Genomic DNA, 20,632 nt, shown 5'->3' on the forward strand with positions numbered 1-20,632 from the left:
TTACACGCAACGACATTGCTAACGAGATATCGTTGGGGTCTCGGAATTCGTGATGCACATCCGGCCTCGTTAGCGACGTCGTTGCATGTGACACCTACGAGCGACTCCGAATGATCGCAAAAGTAGCGAAAATCGTTGATCGTTGACACGTTCATTTTCAAAATATTGTTCGGTGTTTAGAATGCAGCAGACATATTGCTACGTTTGACACCCTGCCAACGATGAACAACATCGTTAGTGCGTCTGTCATCAGCAACGCGGGCGTGTCGTTACGGGCAATGCTCCAAGCCTCCTCCGCTCTGATTGGTGTAACGCCAGGGTGTATGCTATGGACAATTATACACCTCTGACGTTGCCGGAATCGTCGGGAGGAATGCTGTGTGACGGTGTCCACACAACCGCCTTGGTCAAACAATATATCGCTGAATGATATAGCGTCGTTTTTAAGATGTGTACGTGTGACCGCTACGAAACGACCTATGAGCGATCTCGGCAAATCGTAACAACGATCTGGGCGTGTCGCATCGCTAGCGATATCGTTGCGTGTAAAGCGACCTTAATTCCTGCTATGATGACTCGTTGTTTCAGGGAGGGCATGTGGGCTGTGATAGTGACCGCAACCTCTGCCCCTTGCTCTGATGACACGTTGAACATCCCAGCAATCACTGAGAATTCTCAAACGAAGCATCATCAGACAGGAAATAGGGAAAAAAAACCTAGAGTACCAGTTTGATACTGTAGTTAGGGGATTTTTTACACAAGTATATTACAAAATAACTTCGATTATGTCCCTAAATAGATAAGGATTTAGATGGAATTTTAGTTTGGCTTGTTACAAGCCCGTTCTTTCCTCCTGCCAGCCGTGCTCTGACAGTTTCAGAACGCTATTAACCTGCAGATTAACCCTATATCTGCAGGTTAATAGCGGTTTGTGGCATGACCTTGTGTGATAATTTGAGAAAGTGCAATGATTTTCTGTCACTTTTATAGGTTCAGTATGGCATTTTTCCAGATGACTTCACATTTAACTTATTAATTGATACATTCATAAAGAATGAAAATTGGGAAGGTACGTTGTATGTTTTTATATATTTTTTTTTTTTTACTTTTCATGAGACTGTCCATTATTGTAATACATATTGCAACCATGTGTGAGGATTTCCCTTCGTATTAAAGCATGTCTACTTAATAAAAGTAAAGCTTCTTATTAAAAGGCCATGTTTGGCATAGCCACCTTATATCTGTGATAATGTAGGTCCCTCTTCTGTTTTGTGGACTCGGCCCGGTCTCTCACTGCTGGTGATGGAGAGGGGCCATGCATGTGGGGATCTCATTCACTCGCGTGTGAGTTGTAATAGATTGCCAGGCATACTTTCTGAACCTGCAAACAAGTGTGGACATTTATACTGTTATGTAGAGGTTAAAGGGGTTTTACAGTTTTAGGAAAACCCCTGTCCCCTGGCTTTACTTACCCTCCCCAGGTCCAGCTCTGAGTTTCCCTTCTGCACCCATGTGATTGTCTGCAGCGCTGACACTTTGTTGCACCTTCATCTTCCAGGAGCCGTGTCGGTGGTGGTTGAGGTAATGCTGCAGGAGAGTTTTGAGAACGTCACCACGCAACTTCTGTCGCTCTATGCTTTGCACAAGTATCTGTCCGGAAATCCACAACTAACGGTAACATTATCATTTTATATATTACTTTATTTATTTTAATGTAAAATTGTATTGCAAGTAATTAATAAAAATTGCATTTAAAGGCATCATTTCCTTAAAGGGATTTTGCCACCTAATCTGAGAGCAGCACAATGTAGAGACAGAGACCCTGATTCCAGCGGTGTGTCACTTACTGGGCTGCTTAGTGTAGGTTTGATAAAATCACTGATTAATCAGCAGTAGATTATCATTAGAGGACTACTTTGGTGTGCTGTCAGGTAGTCCATGTGAAGCTGCCGTAGCGATAATGTTCGCTACGGCAGCTATCACAAGATATCGCTGCTGCGACGGGGGCGGGGACTATCGCGCTCGGCATCGCAAGCATCGGCTTGCGATGTCGTAGTGTGCAAAGTACCCCTTAGTTTTTGCTTGCTAAGGTGAGCTGGGGAGCACGCGGAGACCTGTGCTCCCTTTAGTTTAATCCAAGGCCAGCTTTCCTTTTAATAAAGGTAGTTTAAGGGTATGTGCGCACGTTGCTTTTTACCTGCTTTTTACCTGCTTTTTTGCTGCTTTTTCTTCTGCGCTGTTTAATGCCAAAATGGATGTGTTCTTCTATTCAAGCAAAGTCTATGGGAATTTGGGTTTCTTGTTCACACTATGTTGTTCAAAATGCTGCCTTTTTGAGGCAGAACTTTGGTCAAAAACTCAGCTTTTCAAAGAAGCAACATGTCAATTGTTTTTGCCATTTGGGTTTTGCACTGCAAAGCTGAGTTTTTGACCAAAGTTCTGCCACAAAAAGGCAGCATTTTGAACAACATAGTGTGAACAAGAAACCCAAATTCCCATAGACTTTGCTTGAATAGAAGAACACATCCATTTTGGCATTAAACAGCGCAGAAGAAAAAGCAGCAAAAAAGCAGGTAAAAAGCAACGTGCGCACATACCCTAATGTTGTGCCAGTGGCATCAGAAGAATAACATTTTGTTTAATCTTGCCAATTTAGTGGGAACAAGAAAGAAATGTTGGGGCTTCGCTGGTGTTGGCAGGCTTACACCAGGAGAACACGGTCGGGCTCAGTTCTCAGCTGTATGGATACACACTGTTGGGTAAGGATCATCTTCCATGATTAATGCTCGTATATCATACCTGTATATAATGCTTCACAATGGGCTATTCATGGGTAGGGCTACCTAAGACATTAAAGGGGCTCTCTGGGTTAAAAATTATATTTTAAATTGATTATTATGGAATTCTGAGGCCATATGTGGAGTTCCCCATTTCGGGCTCATATCTTTTGGCCGGTGGGGAAAAAGTGGTTGCAAAGAAGGATATTTCTTTCTAGAGGAACCAGCACAACAATGGACAGCCTATGGATTGCAATGGAAAATGTATACTGCTTCATTGTCCCTAGTGGGGCACTGCATTTAAATTGTACTTCGTCTACCCGATCACCAACAGTGTAATCTGTTGCTGAACCAGTAGCAAAAGTGCAGTTTCACTGACTTATCCCACCAGATCCAATAAAGTGTTTCACGTTTCCTGTATGCAGCGGGACAACCGTAGCCTTTTGTCTCAGGCCTTTTTATCAAAAAGTCGTTAAGGTGAAGAACCAGTTAGTCTTGAGCAGTTATTTGTACAGTGGTGACCACTAAAGGAATATTGTGGGGTTTTTTAAGTTAATAATTGCCAACTCCTTAATGACAAGCTAATATTATTTTTACAGCGGTAATTCTGGACTTTTTGCAGCACTATGTGATGCATTGGTGATAGCTTACACAGACTCTGTTGGCACAGAATGACTGTTCAAACCAAGTACAGGCGCTCGGTGCACCCTTGGTGGGGCCAAATATTTAAATGCACCTTCCCACCTGCTTGTTTTCCATCCTCCTCTATAAAGCCTCTATTTTGCAAAATGTGTTGAGCTAGCGGATTATTTCTCAAGTCCAATCATTTAAAACATAACATTTATTCAGTATTAAAATATACGAAATATAAGACATTTGTGGAAGTGATGAAGGCATAGCATAGTATGTAACCGGAAGTGCAGACCTACCTGTTTTGACTCTCCATCTTATTCATGAAGACACTACGCTGTGCCTTCATCATCATTTCCACAAATCTCTTATATTTCGTGTATTTTAATACTAAATAAATGTTATGCTTTAAACTCTTGAACTTGAGCGATCATCCGCTGATTCAGCACAACATTTTGCACATTTACTGAGGCTGCTCCAGCTGGAACCGTGCCGAACTTCTCATATCCGGAAAGTGGAAGACACACAAAGGGGATGAGCTGACTGTGTTCATTTTTCTGAGTATCTCTACTTAGTTTGAACAGTTATTCTGTCCTGGCAGACTCCTTTAAACCCCTTAGATCAGGAGTCCCCAACCTGTGGATCAGTAGTCTGGCTCATGGACCCATAATGTGTGGCTTACGGCTGTCTGCCAGCTTGGTGCATTAGCACAGTCTGGTAAATAGCTGTGAAGAACAGGTCTCCAGATAGTGACTTTCTGAGTAACTCTGCACAGAAAAGCAGATCTGGATGCTCATATACTGGGTGGGTAGAGGGAGTAAGAATGATACTGCCAGCTACAGGGTTGCTTGCAGCTGGGTACAATAGTGTGATAAATGTGCTTAATATAAAAATATTGAATGGGGATAAAGTAGTCACTCCCAAATGTAATGATCGTGCCTATAAAGGAAGGGGCACAAGGTCAAGGTGTGCTTTTTGTGCGGAAGCATTGGCTGTTTTTATTCTGGGTTCTCGGTGTCACTGAATATGGCTCACGACAATCTCTCAGAGCGGAGTGTGGCTGTCTCAGTAAAGGCTCTTTTCCACTGGCGTACTGCTTCCGATACAAGAGCATTGGAAGCGATATGCTAATGACCTTCTACTGCGTGCGTCAGCCGAGGGTCATACGAGTGTGATGCGATCTTGTGATCGTATCACAGCCTCAGAGAAGGGGGAACAGTTTCTCCCATCTCCTTCACTGGCTCTGCGTACCGTATTTTTCGGACTATAAGACGCACCGGACCATAAGACGCACCCTGGTTTTGGAGAAAGAAAATAGGAAAATAAAATTTTAAGCAAATAATGTGGTCATGACGCGCTGTTATGGGGCGAGGATCTGCTGCTGACACTATTATGGGGGTAATATCCCCAAATTCTCTACTAAGGTACCCCATCCAGGTAATGATCCTCCTGCCTTGTATGTATGTATGTATGTATGTGCGTATAATATATATATATATATATATATGAAAAAATTTGGGCACCCTTATTAATGTTAACCTTTATTCTTTATAACAATTTGGGTTTTTGAAACAGCTGTTTCCGTTTCATATATCTAATAACTGATGGACTGAGTAATATTTCTGGATTGAAATGAGGTTTGTTGTAATAACAGAAAATGTGAAATCCACATTTAAACAAAATTTGACCAGTGCAAAAGTATGGGCACCCCTTATCAATTTCTTGATTTGAACACTCCTAACTACTTTTTACTGACTTACTAAAGCACTAAATTTGTTTTGTAACCTCATTGAGCTTTGAACTTCAGAGGCAGGTGTATCCAATCATGAGAAAAGGTATTTAAGGTGGCCACTTGCAAGTTGTTCTCCTATTTGAATCTCCTATGAAGAGTGGCATCATGGGCTCCTCAAAACAACTCTCAAATGATCTGAAAGCAAAGATTATTCAACATAGTTGTTCAGGGGAAGGATACAAAAAGTTGTCTCAGAGATTTAAACTGTCAGTTTCCACTGTGAGGAACATAGTAAGGAAATGAAAGAACGCAGGTACGGTTCTTGTTAAGCCCAGAAGTGGCAGGCCAAGAAAAATTTCAGAAAGGCAGAGAAGAAGAATGGTGAGAACAGTCAAGGACAATACACAGACCACCTCCAAGACCTGCAGCATCATCTTGCTGCAGATGGTATCAATGTGCATCGGTCAACAATACAGCACACTTTGCACAAGGAGAAGCTGTATGGGAGAGTGATGCGAAGAAACCGTTTCTGTAAGCACGCCACAAACAGAGTCGCCTGAGGTATGCCAAAGCACATTTGGATAAGCCAGTTACATTTTGGAAGAAGGTCCTGTGGACTGATGAAAAAAGATTGAGTTGTTTGGTCATACAAAAAGGCGTTATGCATGGAGGCAAAAAACCACGGCATTCCAAGAAAAGCACTTGCTACCCACAGTAAAATTTGGTGGAGGTTCCATCATGCTTTGGGGCTGTGTGGCCAATGCCAGCACCAGGAATCTTGTTAAGTTGAGGGTCGCATGGATTCAACTCAGTATCAGCAGATTCTTGACAATAATGTGCTAGAATCAGTGACGAAGTTGAAGTTACGCAGGGGATGGATATTTCAGCAAGACAATGATCCAAAACACCGCTCTAAACCTACTCAGGCATTCATGCAGAGGAACAATCACAATGTTCTGGAATGGCCATCCCAGTCCCCAGACCTGAATATCATTGAACATCTATGGGATGATTTGAAGCGTGCTGTCCATGCTCGGCGACCATCAAACTTAACTGAACTGGAATTGTTTTGTAAACAGGAATGGTCAACTATACCTTCATCCAGGATCCAGGAACTCATTAAAAGCTACAGGAAGCGACTAGAGGCTGTTATTTTTGCAAAAAGAGGATCTACAAAATATTAATGTCACTTTTATGTTGAAGTGCCCATACTTTTGCACCGGTCAAATTTTGTTTAAATGCGGATTGCACATTTTCTGTTAGTACAATAAACCTCATTTCAAATCAGAAATATTACTCAGTCCATCAGTTATTAGACATATGAGACTGAAATAGCTGTTGCAAAAACCCAAATTGTTATAAAGAAAAAAGGTAATCATTAATAAGGGTGCCCAAACTTTTTCATATGACTGTATATATATATATAATATATATGTCCCTCATCCTGGTATAGCCCCCATCCTGCTATATACCTCATCCTGGTATATGGCCGCATTCTTCTGTATACCCCATCCTGGCATATGGCCGCATCCTGTCTTGCTATATACCCCATCCTGGCATATGGCCGCATCCTGCTATATACCCCCATCCTGGTATGTGCTCCCATCCTGCTATATGCTCCCATCCTGCTATATACCTCCATCCTGCTATGTACCCCCATCCTGGTATGTGCTCTCATCCTGCTATATACCCACATCCTGGTATGTGCCCCCATCCTGCTATATACCCCCATCCTGCTATATACCCCCATTCTGGTATATGCCATCATCCTGCTATATGCCATTATCCTGCTATATACCCCTATCCTGCTATATACCCCTATCCTGCTATATACCCCTATCCTGCTATATACCCCCATCCTGCTATATACCCCCATCCTGCTATATACCCCCATCCTGCTATATGCCATTATCCTGCTATATACCCCCATCCTGCTATATACCCCCATCCATCCAGCTATATACCCCCATCCTGCTATATGTTCTGCATCCTGTGGCACACAAAAAAAAATAAAATAAATGTTTATACTCACCTTTCCTCGTTCCACGCAGCATCGCTCCTCCTCATGTCTGTGCCGGCAGCAGCAAACTGGAGTCTGGAGCCGGCCACGATCCCTGCAGCATCGCAATCTCCTCCTGTCTGTGCCGGCCGCGGCTGTGTGTGTACACGTGCGCACAGCGATGACATAATCGCTGTGAGCATCGCTAGTCTCCACACAGCCGCGGCTGGCACAGACAGGAGGAGTTTGCGGTGCTGCAGGGGAACAGTGAGTATACTGATTCATTGCACCCTGCGCTGATGATGATGCACGTGGGGTGAATAGAGCCGCACATGATCACTCCAGGCTGTAGTTGCCAGGGGTGATCATGTGGGCTGGCTGTTTATTATGCGTGGATCCCCTGCCCACCTGTCAGCGCCGGCTTCTGCGCTGAGAGATGGGCGGGAGGATGGGCGTGCATATGTAATGAGTGGGCCCACATGGTCACGGCAGACGCTGCTGCAGCCTGCTCGTGCCCCCGATGACCCGCTTCCCCGCAGCCCTACGTTCAGATTATAAGACGCACACCCCACTTTCCCCCAACATTTGGGGGAAAAAGTGCGTCTTATAGTCCGAAAAATACGGTATATCGTACTGCAGTCACATAACATGCGAGTGCAGTGCGATGTTTCACATGCTCACATAGGCTTGCATGGGGGTGCATGAGCCGAGACATGCTGCGATTGCACCGAAAGCACGATTTGTGTCGAGAAATAAAAGGCAAGAGGATACTGTCTCATTGATTAACACTGATGTGAGTGTGATACGATGTTTTATTTGGGCAATGGGAAGCCAGTGAAGGGATTGGCAGAGAGGAGAGGCTGAAGAATAGCAAGGGTTACAGGTGAATTAGTCAGGCAGCAGAATAGGATAGATTAGAGGAGAGTAAGAGTAGAAGGGAGGCAAGAGAGCAGGAGGTTACAGTAGTCCAGGTGGGAGATAATGAGGGCATGCACTAGTGTTTTTGCAGATTTTTGGTCAAGGAATGTACTGATCCGAGAAATATTTTTGAATTGGATAAACTAGTATTAATATTAACACCTTCCATAACAAACAAGCCTTCAGTAGGCTAGAATGTAGAAAAAGTAAAACAAAAGAAAAGTTATGGCTTCTGCTACTTTTCATAAAGAATGACAGCCAAGGTGTTCTCTGTACATGAAGAAAGGTCAGGTATGCCTTCCTGCTCACAGTCCGGTATATGTCTGTGACGTCTGCCGTGTCACGTACGGTACGGAGGGGAGGTAATTTCTGCATCTGGCGCAATCACATCACATTACACTGACTGTATCTGCATTCTATACTGTCATGTCAGGAATCCTGCTATATCACAAAATCTAATTGTACTTGCTTGTCCAATAAAAGCCTGGGGGCCACAATGGCCGGGCCGCGTCTGCAAACTGTGTCACTGATCTTTAACCCTCCGAGTCACAGATGCCGTTTTGAAATTGGGAAAACGCAGTTACTCTATCTCATCCCAATAATACATGGATGTTATTGCTGCTTGCTCTCCAAACACTGGAATTGTGTTGCCAGAGGGGAAAAAATATCCTGTGCGAGGGACAAATGAAGGTGATAATTGCTCTAGAGACTCCTATCCGGGAAGTCCTATAATGAACACTGCAGCAGCTGCTTTTTCTGAAGATAATGATTATCCTCCTCAAGATGGCTGTTTATTTAGGATTAAAGCCAGCGGTAAAAGTTCACCGTGCTGCTCTTGGCAAATTATGATTATATTGGATTTTGTTGGTGAAAAGAGAAAAAAAAAAACCAAAAAACTGAAAATGTAACATTTTAATTAAAAGTGTCTCCGGCAAGGAAATGGTGGGATACATATTTCAGACTTTGTTCTTATGGGAAGGAGGATTGGGAGAATCTCTGGCGCACACAAGTATTTTAAATACAGTATTGTATTTAAACCGCCGGAGCCGCAGCTGCCGGGAAAGGGTTGTTGCTGATCCGACGCCAACATATCAGTTCTCTTACTTGGCATCTCTGCCAAAATTGTGGGAGGAAATTCCTCTCTAAAATATGAAAATCTAACCAGATTCCTCGAATGTCCATGAACCAGTTTATATGTATATTCTGTTTTGTTTAGGAAAAGTCGAAATTTCCAAAGGTCTGCGAGCAGTCTACACCCAGATGCCTCTGATGTGGAAACCAGGTTATTTTCAAAGAGCCTTGGACATTCTGGAGAAGGTGTCTCAGATGCCAGGAGAAATCAAGATCTGCAAGGATACTGTGAGTGTGCAGCGTGTGTCACCAAGTATTATTCCAAGCACTGGCATCTTGTGTCCTTTCATCTTTGTTATAGGAACTAAGGCGATTTGCTTGATTAGGCTGATGGTACTCTGCTGCATTCATTTTCTTCACTCATTTAGCACCATTAGTTCCACAGTACGCCACAGACACCATCACCCTCCACATTGAGGCTCACAATCTAAGTGCCCTATCAGTATTTCTATGGAGTGTGGGAGGAAACTGGTGAACCCGTAGGAAACTACACAAACATAGGGAAAACATACAAACTCCTTGCAGATACTGTCCAGGATCCCAGTGCTGCAAGGCTACAGTGCTAACCACTGAGCTTTCATGCTGCCCTACTGCTAACCACTGAGCGCGGTGGGCCTAATGGGCATCTCCGGTGCAGGCGCCTCCCCTTTCAGGCATCTTCGTCCTCTTTCTAAAGCCTGTGTGCATGACGCGGCTACGTCATACACACTCGCTGGTCCAACGCAGGCGCACTACAATACTTTGATCTGCCCTGCTCAGGACATGAATGCCGATGAGTGTGTATGATGTCGGACCAGTCATGCACTGCGGCTAGAGAAGGAGATCAAAGATGGACAAAAGATGCGGCTTCGGGAACCGGACAACGGAGACGGCCATTAGGTCCACCGCGCAACCGTTAGGTAAGTATTATAAAGTGTTTTTTATGTTATACTCCCGGTCTGGGCTCTTATATACAGCCTGTTAGAATGCTGTATGTAAGAGCCCGGTGGTGGTGGCCGCAGCTTATAGCCAAAAAAGTGGTGACAGGTTCCCTTTCATTTTTAGTTCTAAATCAATAGTACACATGAAAATGAACAACTTTAACGTTTATCTCAGAGAAATCTGCTTCTTTTTCCTATTGGGTTGATCCTTCACTCTCAATTCATCGTAAAATCTGTCTTCAGTGAAAACAGATTTTCCCATTACTGAGATAGGAGATCGCAGTTACTTCTTCTATGGAGAAGGGAGGGAGAGCAAAGCCAGAGGCAAACAGACATTCTGCTGCAAGTTCTGAAAATAGTTATATTTTAAAGGGATTCTCCAAGAATAAGATGAAATGGCTTCCCTGATATAATTCAAACTGCAGCCTGTCCAAGTCACATGTCGGTTTTGGCTGCAAACTGAAGATGTACATCTCCCGAGACCTGTGTTTCAACTTACAAGAGCTGTATCACACGTAGATGTATATCTTTTCCTTGCTGAGCACAATGAGGGTTATCTCCAGGTTTTATCCTCCTTCTGTGTTTTATTATTTTCCAGTTGGGTGCAGTCAGTCTCGGTAAACTGGAATGAATCACAACCGTGCTCCTGGCCAGCTGAGGTATGCGTGATACAGCCCTTGTCAGATGAAATCCAGATCCTGGGACCTGTATGTCTTCAGTGTGTAGACTGTACTGACACATGACTAGGTCAGGCTGCAGTTTGAATTTTGTCAGGGACTACATTGTAACATGTTTTTGGAGAACCTCGTAGCACAATGTATGTTTCTGACTCTAGCTTCTCCTCCTCCCTTGTCCATAGAATCTTATATGTAGCAACTGTTATCTCCTTTCTCATTAATGGGAAAATATATATTCCCCAATGACAGATGAATGAGAGTGAAAAGTCAATCCAGGAAGAGAAAGGAGCCAAATTCTCTGATAATATGTATTACAATTTTGCTTATTTCTATATGTACTATTGGTTTATGAAATAAAAATTAAACTCCGTTACACTTTAAGGTAAACCTGTCACCAGTTTTTCCATTTATAAACCCTGCCCATCACCTTTAAGATCATGTGAATGTCGTTCCTGCAACCCCTTTATATCCTCAGACGTGCCCCTGCATACCTCAGAAAAAGTGTTTTATACTTGTCGCATGCTGCATGCAAATTACACATTCCGGTCGAATGGGTGTCTTCAGTTTGTGATTAGTATCGCCCTGATCCCTTAAAATGCCGCTTCTTCTAACTGCTCGTAAGTGGATAATGTTGAGACGTCATCCACACAGGTGCCCGAAGTCCCACGTCTGCAAAGTGGAAGCACTATCTGTTTATTAGGGTACACTGCAGATCTCAGATTCCACTGCGCAGGCGCAAAACTTTGGCCGCTGTGTGGATGATGTAGAGACTTCATCCACTTACATGCAGTTAGATAAGGCGGCGTTTAAAGGGACCAGGTCAGTATTTGAAGGGACCAGGGCGACACTGATCACAATGTCATGACACCCATGAGATGAACAACGTAATTTACATGCAGCGCGTGACAAGTATGCAACACCTTTTCTATGGTATGCCGGGGCACGTCTGAGTATATTAAGGGGTTGCAGGAAGGACATTTACATGATCGTAAAGGTGTAAACTATGAGTAAAAAAACTGGTGACAGGTTCCCTTTAAGTGGAGTATGTCTGCTAAGGAAACAATAAGAGAGCAACACACAAAAAGCTATTCTCTAATATTTAGTAGAAAGCTTAGGGGAGAGAGAGAGCTGAGAAAATAATACGTTTATGTTGTCTAATGTTTCTGTACTGGATGAATATCGGGATCAGCTGAGTTTTATCAGGTAAGATGGAAAGCAATACATGGTTTGCAAGGTTAGCTATTATTTGACCTTCGCTAATTGCCAGATACATGGCAGGGAGTCTTGTGTGCCGGGCATAAGAATGATATTACTAATGTCACTCATTGCATCACTCAACAAGCAAAGAAATTCTATTCACACTATTAAGACAAATTCCTAAGGGTCAGAGTCTTCCGTATATACAGGACCTTAACTATCAGCTGCTTTCCGTCGCTCTAAAGCCTTAGATCTGATTTCCGGCCTTGCTCTTAATACGTCCCTCTGGAAATTCAGGCTGTAATAATGTTCTGAACTTAACTATTTGAGCCCGGAAGACTAGATATAGACATTCTGTCTACACAGCGATTCTTACATTAATCTTGTCCTGTGCTCCTCAATGAAGGTCAATGGACACTTCTGTCTCGCAACAAAAACTACAGTGTGTTGAACTAAGAAGTGATCAGAGACCTTTTCTGTTTGGATTTAGGAATGTGATCACTGCAGACAATGATCAGCCGTAACTATTATAAATCTTTTGTTACTATTGATTTTTTTTCATTTGCCGCTACTTCACCCCAGATAGTGCCACAATATCTAACTAACTACTGCAGAGCAGATATAGAAACCGACACACCCAACAGACTCACAATGAGACTAGCAAATCCTCAGACGCTCTTTAAGGCTATGTCCGACCCCTCCAATGCAGGGGACCTATAATTTTTGAAAGTTGGACTCCACATTTGTTTTTCGGTATATTTCTCACCCCTTGTCCAATAGCCAATTTATTTTAACAAATTCAGAAATTTTCGGTGTACAGTCTGGTAGCCAGTACTGCGCAACTAGTTTTCTTGCCACATTAGTTTTAATATGTTCATCTGTCCCCAAATCCTCCACATAGCCAAGGTCATAGACAAAGGGAGATGTTTCCTCAACCAAGATAATTCCGATTACCATACCCAACCCAGCCCACCCAAAAGGTCTCGAAGTTCAGCTATAACCACAACATATGTAGGAGATCTGGAGCAGAAAGTTAGCTCACCTGTCCGGTACACAGTCAATGTCTCCAAAATCCAAGACCAAGAAAAGGGGGGAATTCAACCAGCACACAAGTCATCCAAGATAAAAGATTCCTTTATTGATGTTTAATGAAAACTGGTAACGATACATCCAGCACAGTGGTACAGAGCATAAAATGAAAAGCATGCGGCAATGCGTTTCTGACCCAGTATGGTCCATAGTCACTGCCTGAGTACATGCTAAAAAGAGTGTTGCTGCATGCTTTTATTTTATGCTCTGTACCACCGTGCTGGATGTATCGCTACCAGCTTTTATTGGTCTTCAGTAAAGGAATCTTTTATCTTTGACTCGTGTGCTGGTTGTATTCCCCCTTTTCTCTAAATGTTGGAGATCTGTCTCATGTGCTTTACATTTCATAGAATCCTAGAATAGTAAAGTTGGAAGGGACCTCAAGGGCTATGGGGTTCAACCCCCTGTGAGTGCAGGTTTTCCTAAAACATCCCAGCTATATGTTTATCCAGTTTCCGCTTAAAGATTTCCATTGATGGAGGGCTCACCACCTCCACTCCCTGACTGCCCTCACTGTCAGAAAATTTGGGACACAGAGGATCTGGACTCTGCATATATCGAAAAAAGATAGCTATGCATTGTATAATCACATTGATGGGCACAAACTCAGTGACTCTGTAATTGTAGAAACATATAAAATTGTCTATGGGGTATTATGTACTCCTCCTGCAGATGGACTGACTCCTGTATCCCTTCCCCAGACAGTATATGAGTCAGCTTGTCAATGCCCCTATGCCTTCACCCCTCAAACTCTACATAGTGGGTAAGAAGGGTGGCTTCCATATGGGGGTAAAGTTCGTGACTCTTTTCAAATTCTGGAGCTCCGATCAGCCATAACATAAAGTCACCTGCCTAATATTAGGGAGGCCTGTCTCATGCAGTCAAGCACAGATCTGACCTGTCAAAGCATAGACTCCTCCATGCTGTGGTATCCGGCCATATCCTATAAGGCCTGTCGGCTGTGATTTGCCACCCACATGGATATGAATTAATTTTTCCAGCAGATCCCACAGATGCTCTATCACATTACAAGTTTTAAAGACTTTTCAGGATTCTATAATATCCGTTCCAAAATATTCCCTGGTTATGGGTATTTCAGGGGGACAATCGTAACTTTGCATAATGTTCTCTAAAGATCATTCTGTCACTGATGAAGATAATGATTAGAATTAATGCTCTAATAGAGCCTTTTACCAACACAGTATATGTCTGGACATACATAAAAAGAGCAGTGAAACTTGATGCTAATTCACCAATAACATGAATTTCACATGACTATTGACTCTAATCCAGCGCAGCACAGAATTAATGTCTGCACAATTACCCTCACAATTTAATATATCAATGCAAATTAGCATTGAGGGTTTTTGCAGCAGCTATAAATATAATTAATAAGTGCATTTTTTTTGTTTAGTCATTTAGCTGCGATATTCATTTTTCTATTTAAAATTTGCTGCAGTCACAGCCATTCTTTCCTTAGCTTACTGGGCTAAAAACATAAACTTACAGGACTAAAGGCCGCTTTACACACTGCGATATCGGTACCGATATCGCCATCGTGCGTACCCGCCCCCATCTGTTGTGCGACACGGGCAAATCGCTGCCCGTGTCGCACAACATCGCCCGGACCCGTCACACTACTTACCTTCCCTGCGACGTTGCTGTGACCGGTGAACTGCCTCCTTTCTAAGCTGGCGGTTCGTTCAGCGTCACTGCAGCGTCACTGAACTGCCGCCCAATAGAAACGGAGGGGCAGAGATGAGCGGGGCGAACATCCCGCCCACCTCCTTCCTTCCGCATTGTGGCCATTATGGCTGGAAGGCAGGTAAGGAGAGGTTCCTCGTTCCTGCGGTGTCACACGGAGCGATGTGTGCTGCCGCAGGAACGAGGAACAACTTCGTTACTGCTGCAGTAACGATATTTGAGAATGGACCCCCATGTCACCGATGAGCGATTTTTCACGTCTTTGCGCCGATACAAAATCGCTCATAGGTGTCACACGCAACGGCATCGCTACAGCGGCCGGATGTGCGTCACAAAATCCGTGACCCCAACGAGATCGCTGTAGCGATCTCGTAGCGTGTAAAGCCCCCTTAAGGCCACTTAGTGTGGATGGTATTTTGCTCCTGAATTGGGGACATCAGACCTGATCTATCTTTGGTTCAACACAACCGGATTTAGTAAACCATAGATGTCTGCCTTTTTCTAGCTCAGGTTCTGTTGAATTCCCAAACGTTCGGGTGTTATGTTTATAATACTGGTGCAGAAAAATGCCTGTATTACGCCTCTGTGAGAGTAAGGGGAATCTGTCAGAACACTGATCTGAGAAGGATGTTATCCACATCTCTACTTATGTAATCTGGTGCTCCCTGACTGAAAAATTGTTGTTGCAATTAGTATGCAAATAAGGCCATAGTGCTCTGGGTATGATCAGAGCACTTCAAAGGCTCCACCTCCCTGACTTCCCTGTCAGGGCCCATTTTCCATTACTATATTGACAACTCACTGGCTTGGCTGCACAGTCACTGAGCTGTCAGTCAAGCAGTGGAAGATGGGAATGGGCAGGAAATCGAGTGGGGGGGGGGAGGAGAGTCTTGGGAAGTGACTTGACACACCCGGAGCATTTAAGCTTCATTTGCATATAAATTAATACAGCAACTTATCAGTCGGGGAGTATGAGTTACAGATTACAGCTATAGAGCTGTGAATGACATTATCTTTTACAGAGCAATATAACCATTTAAACTACTTGATGGAGTTCGATCATTCTGACAAATTATTTTAAAGGGTTTGTCTCATTGTGACATATTTATTATCTTTTTGTGGGATAGATCAATAGTATCAGATAGGTATATCTCCCCCAGATATAGCCAAGTCCCTTGTCTCCCACATATAGCCTAGTCCCCGTAAACCACATATAGCCTATATACCAATTCACACACAAAACGAATCAGAAAAAATCTAAAAGATATTCTTTATTGTAACAATGATTAAAAGACAAAAAAGGGGGTGCATTTTTTCACAATTTTTAACACATATAGAATAAAAGATGAATTTAATTTTATTCACATTGTACACTAGTTTTTTATATTTTTTTTTATATTTTTAATTATTATCCGTTTTCACTAGTTATTATGCGCTTGGTATAATTGATATTACAGCTTTCTAGTACTATTATTAATTTTAGCTTTAAATTCAGATGGGTATCTGTAATTGTATATGTTCCTTTTTCCTCCCGGTTGTATGAATAATGTTTGGTAATGTGCATATATATATATATATATATATTTAATGTATGTGTATTTATTTCCTTTTTTTTATATATATATATATATATATATATATATATATATATATATATATATATATATATATATATATATATCTCTATATATATATATATATATCTATATATATATCTATATATATCATTGGCAATTCAGATGTGCATGTACATTGTATATTTTCTCTTTGGAAATTTTTTGACATTTGTATTCTTTTTCATTTTTTGTCCCTAAATGGGTTTTCATGTGGATGCTGTCGCAAGGATAAGAGTTTTAATTATTCTAACGTATTCTTGATACATAAAAAGATTGCTGTTTTTAATTCAGCGCCCTCTCTTTCTTGTTGGGTCTGTGTGCATGCGCTGTCCCCGTGCAATGCTCTGTCCGGGGGCGTATCTATATCACCATGATAAAGTATGGCTGGACTATGCCGCGTCATGGTCATTACGTGACTTGTTTATGTATGACCACATGGCGATTCCCCGTGTGCACATGTGGGGATGACGCGCCTGACTATATGGCAAACTCCCGTGTGCCCACGTGGTGATGACGCGCCCGTCCTGTCTGAGCATTGCATTGGTGAGTACAATGTGCATGCGCCGAACAACATGACCCGATTGGTTGAGGCGCTGTATTTAGTGTCTTGCTTTGCCGATATGACGCCATGCCCCCCCTGACGAAGGCTAGTGCCGAAACGTGCGTAGGAGGGACCTGGCGCCATTTCTGCGGTGAGTAAGAACTTTCTCCGGTCTATTACTATTTGCACAATTGCCTTTTGGATGTGTCCTCTGGCCATAAGGTCTTGTATTGTGACCGACTGTTCTGTGGCTTGGTTTATATCTATTCCACTTTAGGCTGCATAGTGCTATTACTATTACAGCCGGATACTTGTTTCCTCACCGCATTGGTACGCCACCTTGTGCACTGTCCTGTTACTGCACCCCTTTTTTGTCTTTTAATCATTGTTACAATAAAGAATATCTTTTACATTTTCTCTGATTCGTTTTGTGTGTAAATTGGTGTAATCTAATTTTGAATCAGTTGTATATCCATGTTTACTATATCTATGGGGTAGTGGGACCATCTGTCAATCTTGAGTGACCACTGAATTTAGTCCCTTAATATCTGATATATGGATCCTGGCTGAACATTTGTTGTATATAGCCTATATAGGCTAGTCCCCCTCCCCCACATAAAGCATATATAGCTTAATCCTTCCTCCCCTACATATAGCCTAGTTCCAGTCTTATGAGCTCCAGGAAGGAGTCTTGTTGAAGATGTCATTAGCAGAAAAGGGAGGAGAGGAGATCTAGATAGTGGCTGCAATCACCTAGCACCAATGACATCACATCTTCACCAAACCCCTACTCTGAGGCGCAGAAAGGAGTGAGGGTGCAAACTGCCCCACCATGTGGCTGCTATGGTAACCTCACTGACCTCGCCCACCCGCGGTCTCTCCAGGGAGGTGAGGACAGGTACGGTGGAAGCTTTTCAGATTGGCACCTCTGCAGGATAGGTGACATCTACCACTACTGTTACCCCCATCCATAGAGGCACACTCCCTTCATCTCCTCCTGTGCTGTCCTGAGGTGTTTGAGTCAGACTAACACCTGTGCAGGAGAGATGTTACTGTCATTGGCACTTTTCCTGCATAGGTGTCTGTCTGTCCGGACTCTGGTTTTTCTGTTTATCCTTTTTGGGCTTTTTGCCCTTTTCCAAGATGGTGTCCCCTGCTTCATTCTTTTCTGTGTTTTGTGTCCTCTTGCCTTTATAATTCCAGTCCAGTCCTCTGCTTGAGTATTCTGCCTGGTTTCCTACTCCTAGTGGCATCTCAAGTTACTTCAGCAAATCCTGTGTGACACTCCTGTTGCTGCTCTTCAGGGGTTCTGCTCACCTGCTGCTGATGCCTAGCCCTGCTGTGGTTCTAGCCTGACCTGTCTTGTCACATAAGCTGGCTTACTTCATTAACTGCTCTGCATTTGTTTTCTGAACACTGTATACAGCTTTGTTGCTTCCACCATTGCATTGATGCAGTAGCAGAGCACGGGACTGTTCTGGACACTAGAAACTGCTCTGCGTTTGTTTTCTGCACATTGTATACTGCTTTGTTGCTTCCAACATTGCATTGAGGCAGTAGCAGAGCACGGGACTGTTCTGGACGCTGGAAACTGCTCTGCGTTTTCTGAACATTGTATACTGCTCTGCATCTCACTTCTGACTTTCAGAGACTTCCTTATGGAGCTTCAAAGATTGCATTGCTAATCACATTATCCTGTGAGGTTTTCAAGAGACTTTCCTTAAAGGCTTTATTTGATATTTTCACTGTGTTTGTGGATTTTATTGTTTTTCCTCTACACTTGTTTGCTAATCACCATGTTACAATACAAACTTTATCACCTATAAACCGGGTTCAGTTGAGTCTTTGCTCAACGCTACTAGATTCCTGAGTTATCCATTATAAGTATTACACTGTCTGACTCCAACACCAGCGCCATTTGGAGAAGGAGGGAGTGCGCCACTATGGATGCAGATTAGCTGAGCAGTGACTAACTGTGCTAAGGGAGGAGTGGGAGGAGGTTTCCATCTCTGGTCAGTGTGGGCCTTGCAGTGGGGCCTAAATGACTGCTTCTCCAGGACTGCCAAGTACTATTGCTATTTGACCCTGTCATGGGCAGAATGGTACATTCGAAGACTACAGTTTACCCCACCAGAAGCAAGCCCCCATGCAGCCTTTTTAGTATCAGCTGGTGGTACCTGCCATTAGACCCACACCAATGGGTTAGTCATAGTAGACCGTGTGCAGAATTATTAGGCAAGTTGTATTTTAGAGAATTTTTTTTTTTCATTATTGAGCAACAACTATGTTATCAATCAACCCAAAAGACTTCTAAATATCAAAGCTTAATATTTTTGGAAGTTGGAGTGGGTTTTTTTTAGATTTGGCTATCTTAGGAGGCTATCTATTTGTGCAGGTAACTATAAAGGCCCCGTCACACACAGCGATAAATCTTTGGCAGATCTGTGGTTGCAGTGAAATCATGGACATATTGTTCCATTTGTACACAGCCACAAACCTGGCACTGATTGTCCACAATTTCACTGCAACCACAGATCTGCCGCAGATTTATCTCTGTGTGTGACAGGGCCTTTACTGTGCAGAATTATTAAACAACTTAATAAAAGCCAAATATATTCCCATCTCACTTGTTTATTTTCACCAGGTAAACCAATATAACTGCACAAATTTTAGAAATAAACATTCTGACCTACAAAAAACAAAACCCCAAAAAATTAGTGACCAATATAGCCACATTTCTTTATGATGACACTCAACAGCCTACCATCAATAGAGTCTGTCAGTTGCTTGATCTGTTTACGATCAACATTGAGTGCAGCAGCCACCACAGCCTCCCAGACACTGTTCCGAGAGGTGTACTGTTTTCCCTCCCTGTAGATCTTACATTTTATGAGGGACCTCAGGTTCTCTATGGGGTTCAGATCAGGTGAACAAGGGGGCCATGTCATTATTTTTTCATCTTTTAGACCTTTACTGGCCAGCCACGCTGTGGAGTAGTTGGATGCATGTGATGGAGCATTGTCCTGCACGAAAATCATGTTTTTCTTGAACGATACCGACTTCTTCCTGTACCACTGCTTGAAGAAGTTGTCTTCCAGAAACTGGCAGTAGGTCTGGGAGTTGAGCTTCACTCATCCTCAACCCGAAAAGGTCCCACAAGTTCATCTTTGATGATACCAGCCCATACCAGTACCCCACCTCCACCTTACTGGCGTCTGAGTTGGAGTTGAGCTCTCTGCCCTTTACTGATCCAGCCTCTGGCCCATCCATCTGGCCCATCAAGAGTCACTCTCATTTCATCAGTCCAAAAAACCTTTGAAAAATCAGTCTTAGGATATTTCTTGGCCCAGTCTTGACATTTGATCTTATGTTTCTTTTTCAAAGGTGGTCGTTTTTCAGCCTTCCTTACCTTGGCCATGTCCCTGAGTATGGCACACCTTGTGCTTTTTGATACTCCAGTAACGTTGCAGCTCTGAAATATGGCCAAACTGGTAGCAAATAGCATCTCTGCAGCTTCTCGCTTGATTTTCCTCAATTCATGGGCAGTTAAATTGCGCCTTTTTTTGTTTGGTGATCACGCTTCAAAAGTTTGGCAATTTCAAGACTGCTGCATCCCTCTGCAAGACATCTCACAATTTTGGACTTTTCAGAGCCCGTCAAATCTCTCTTCTGACCCATTTTGACAAAGGAAAGAAAGTTGC

At 43.0% G+C, this 20,632-nt stretch overlaps 1 protein-coding gene across 1 annotated transcript in view; it reads left to right on the plus strand.

The window, feature by feature from the left end:
- MRPS27 (mitochondrial ribosomal protein S27) overlaps positions 1–20,632 on the plus strand; it is a 150,352-nt gene that overhangs the window by 104,983 nt on the left and 24,737 nt on the right. The window contains exons 6-9 of the mRNA XM_075325246.1: positions 991–1,069; positions 1,559–1,674; positions 2,657–2,759; positions 9,273–9,415. Coding sequence (XP_075181361.1) covers positions 991–1,069; positions 1,559–1,674; positions 2,657–2,759; positions 9,273–9,415 — 441 coding nt within the window. The remainder of the gene's footprint in view (positions 1–990; positions 1,070–1,558; positions 1,675–2,656; positions 2,760–9,272; positions 9,416–20,632) is intronic.

This window comes from Anomaloglossus baeobatrachus, chromosome 1 (assembly GCF_048569485.1).
Source record: "Anomaloglossus baeobatrachus isolate aAnoBae1 chromosome 1, aAnoBae1.hap1, whole genome shotgun sequence".
Lineage (NCBI taxonomy): Eukaryota > Metazoa > Chordata > Amphibia > Anura > Aromobatidae > Anomaloglossus > Anomaloglossus baeobatrachus.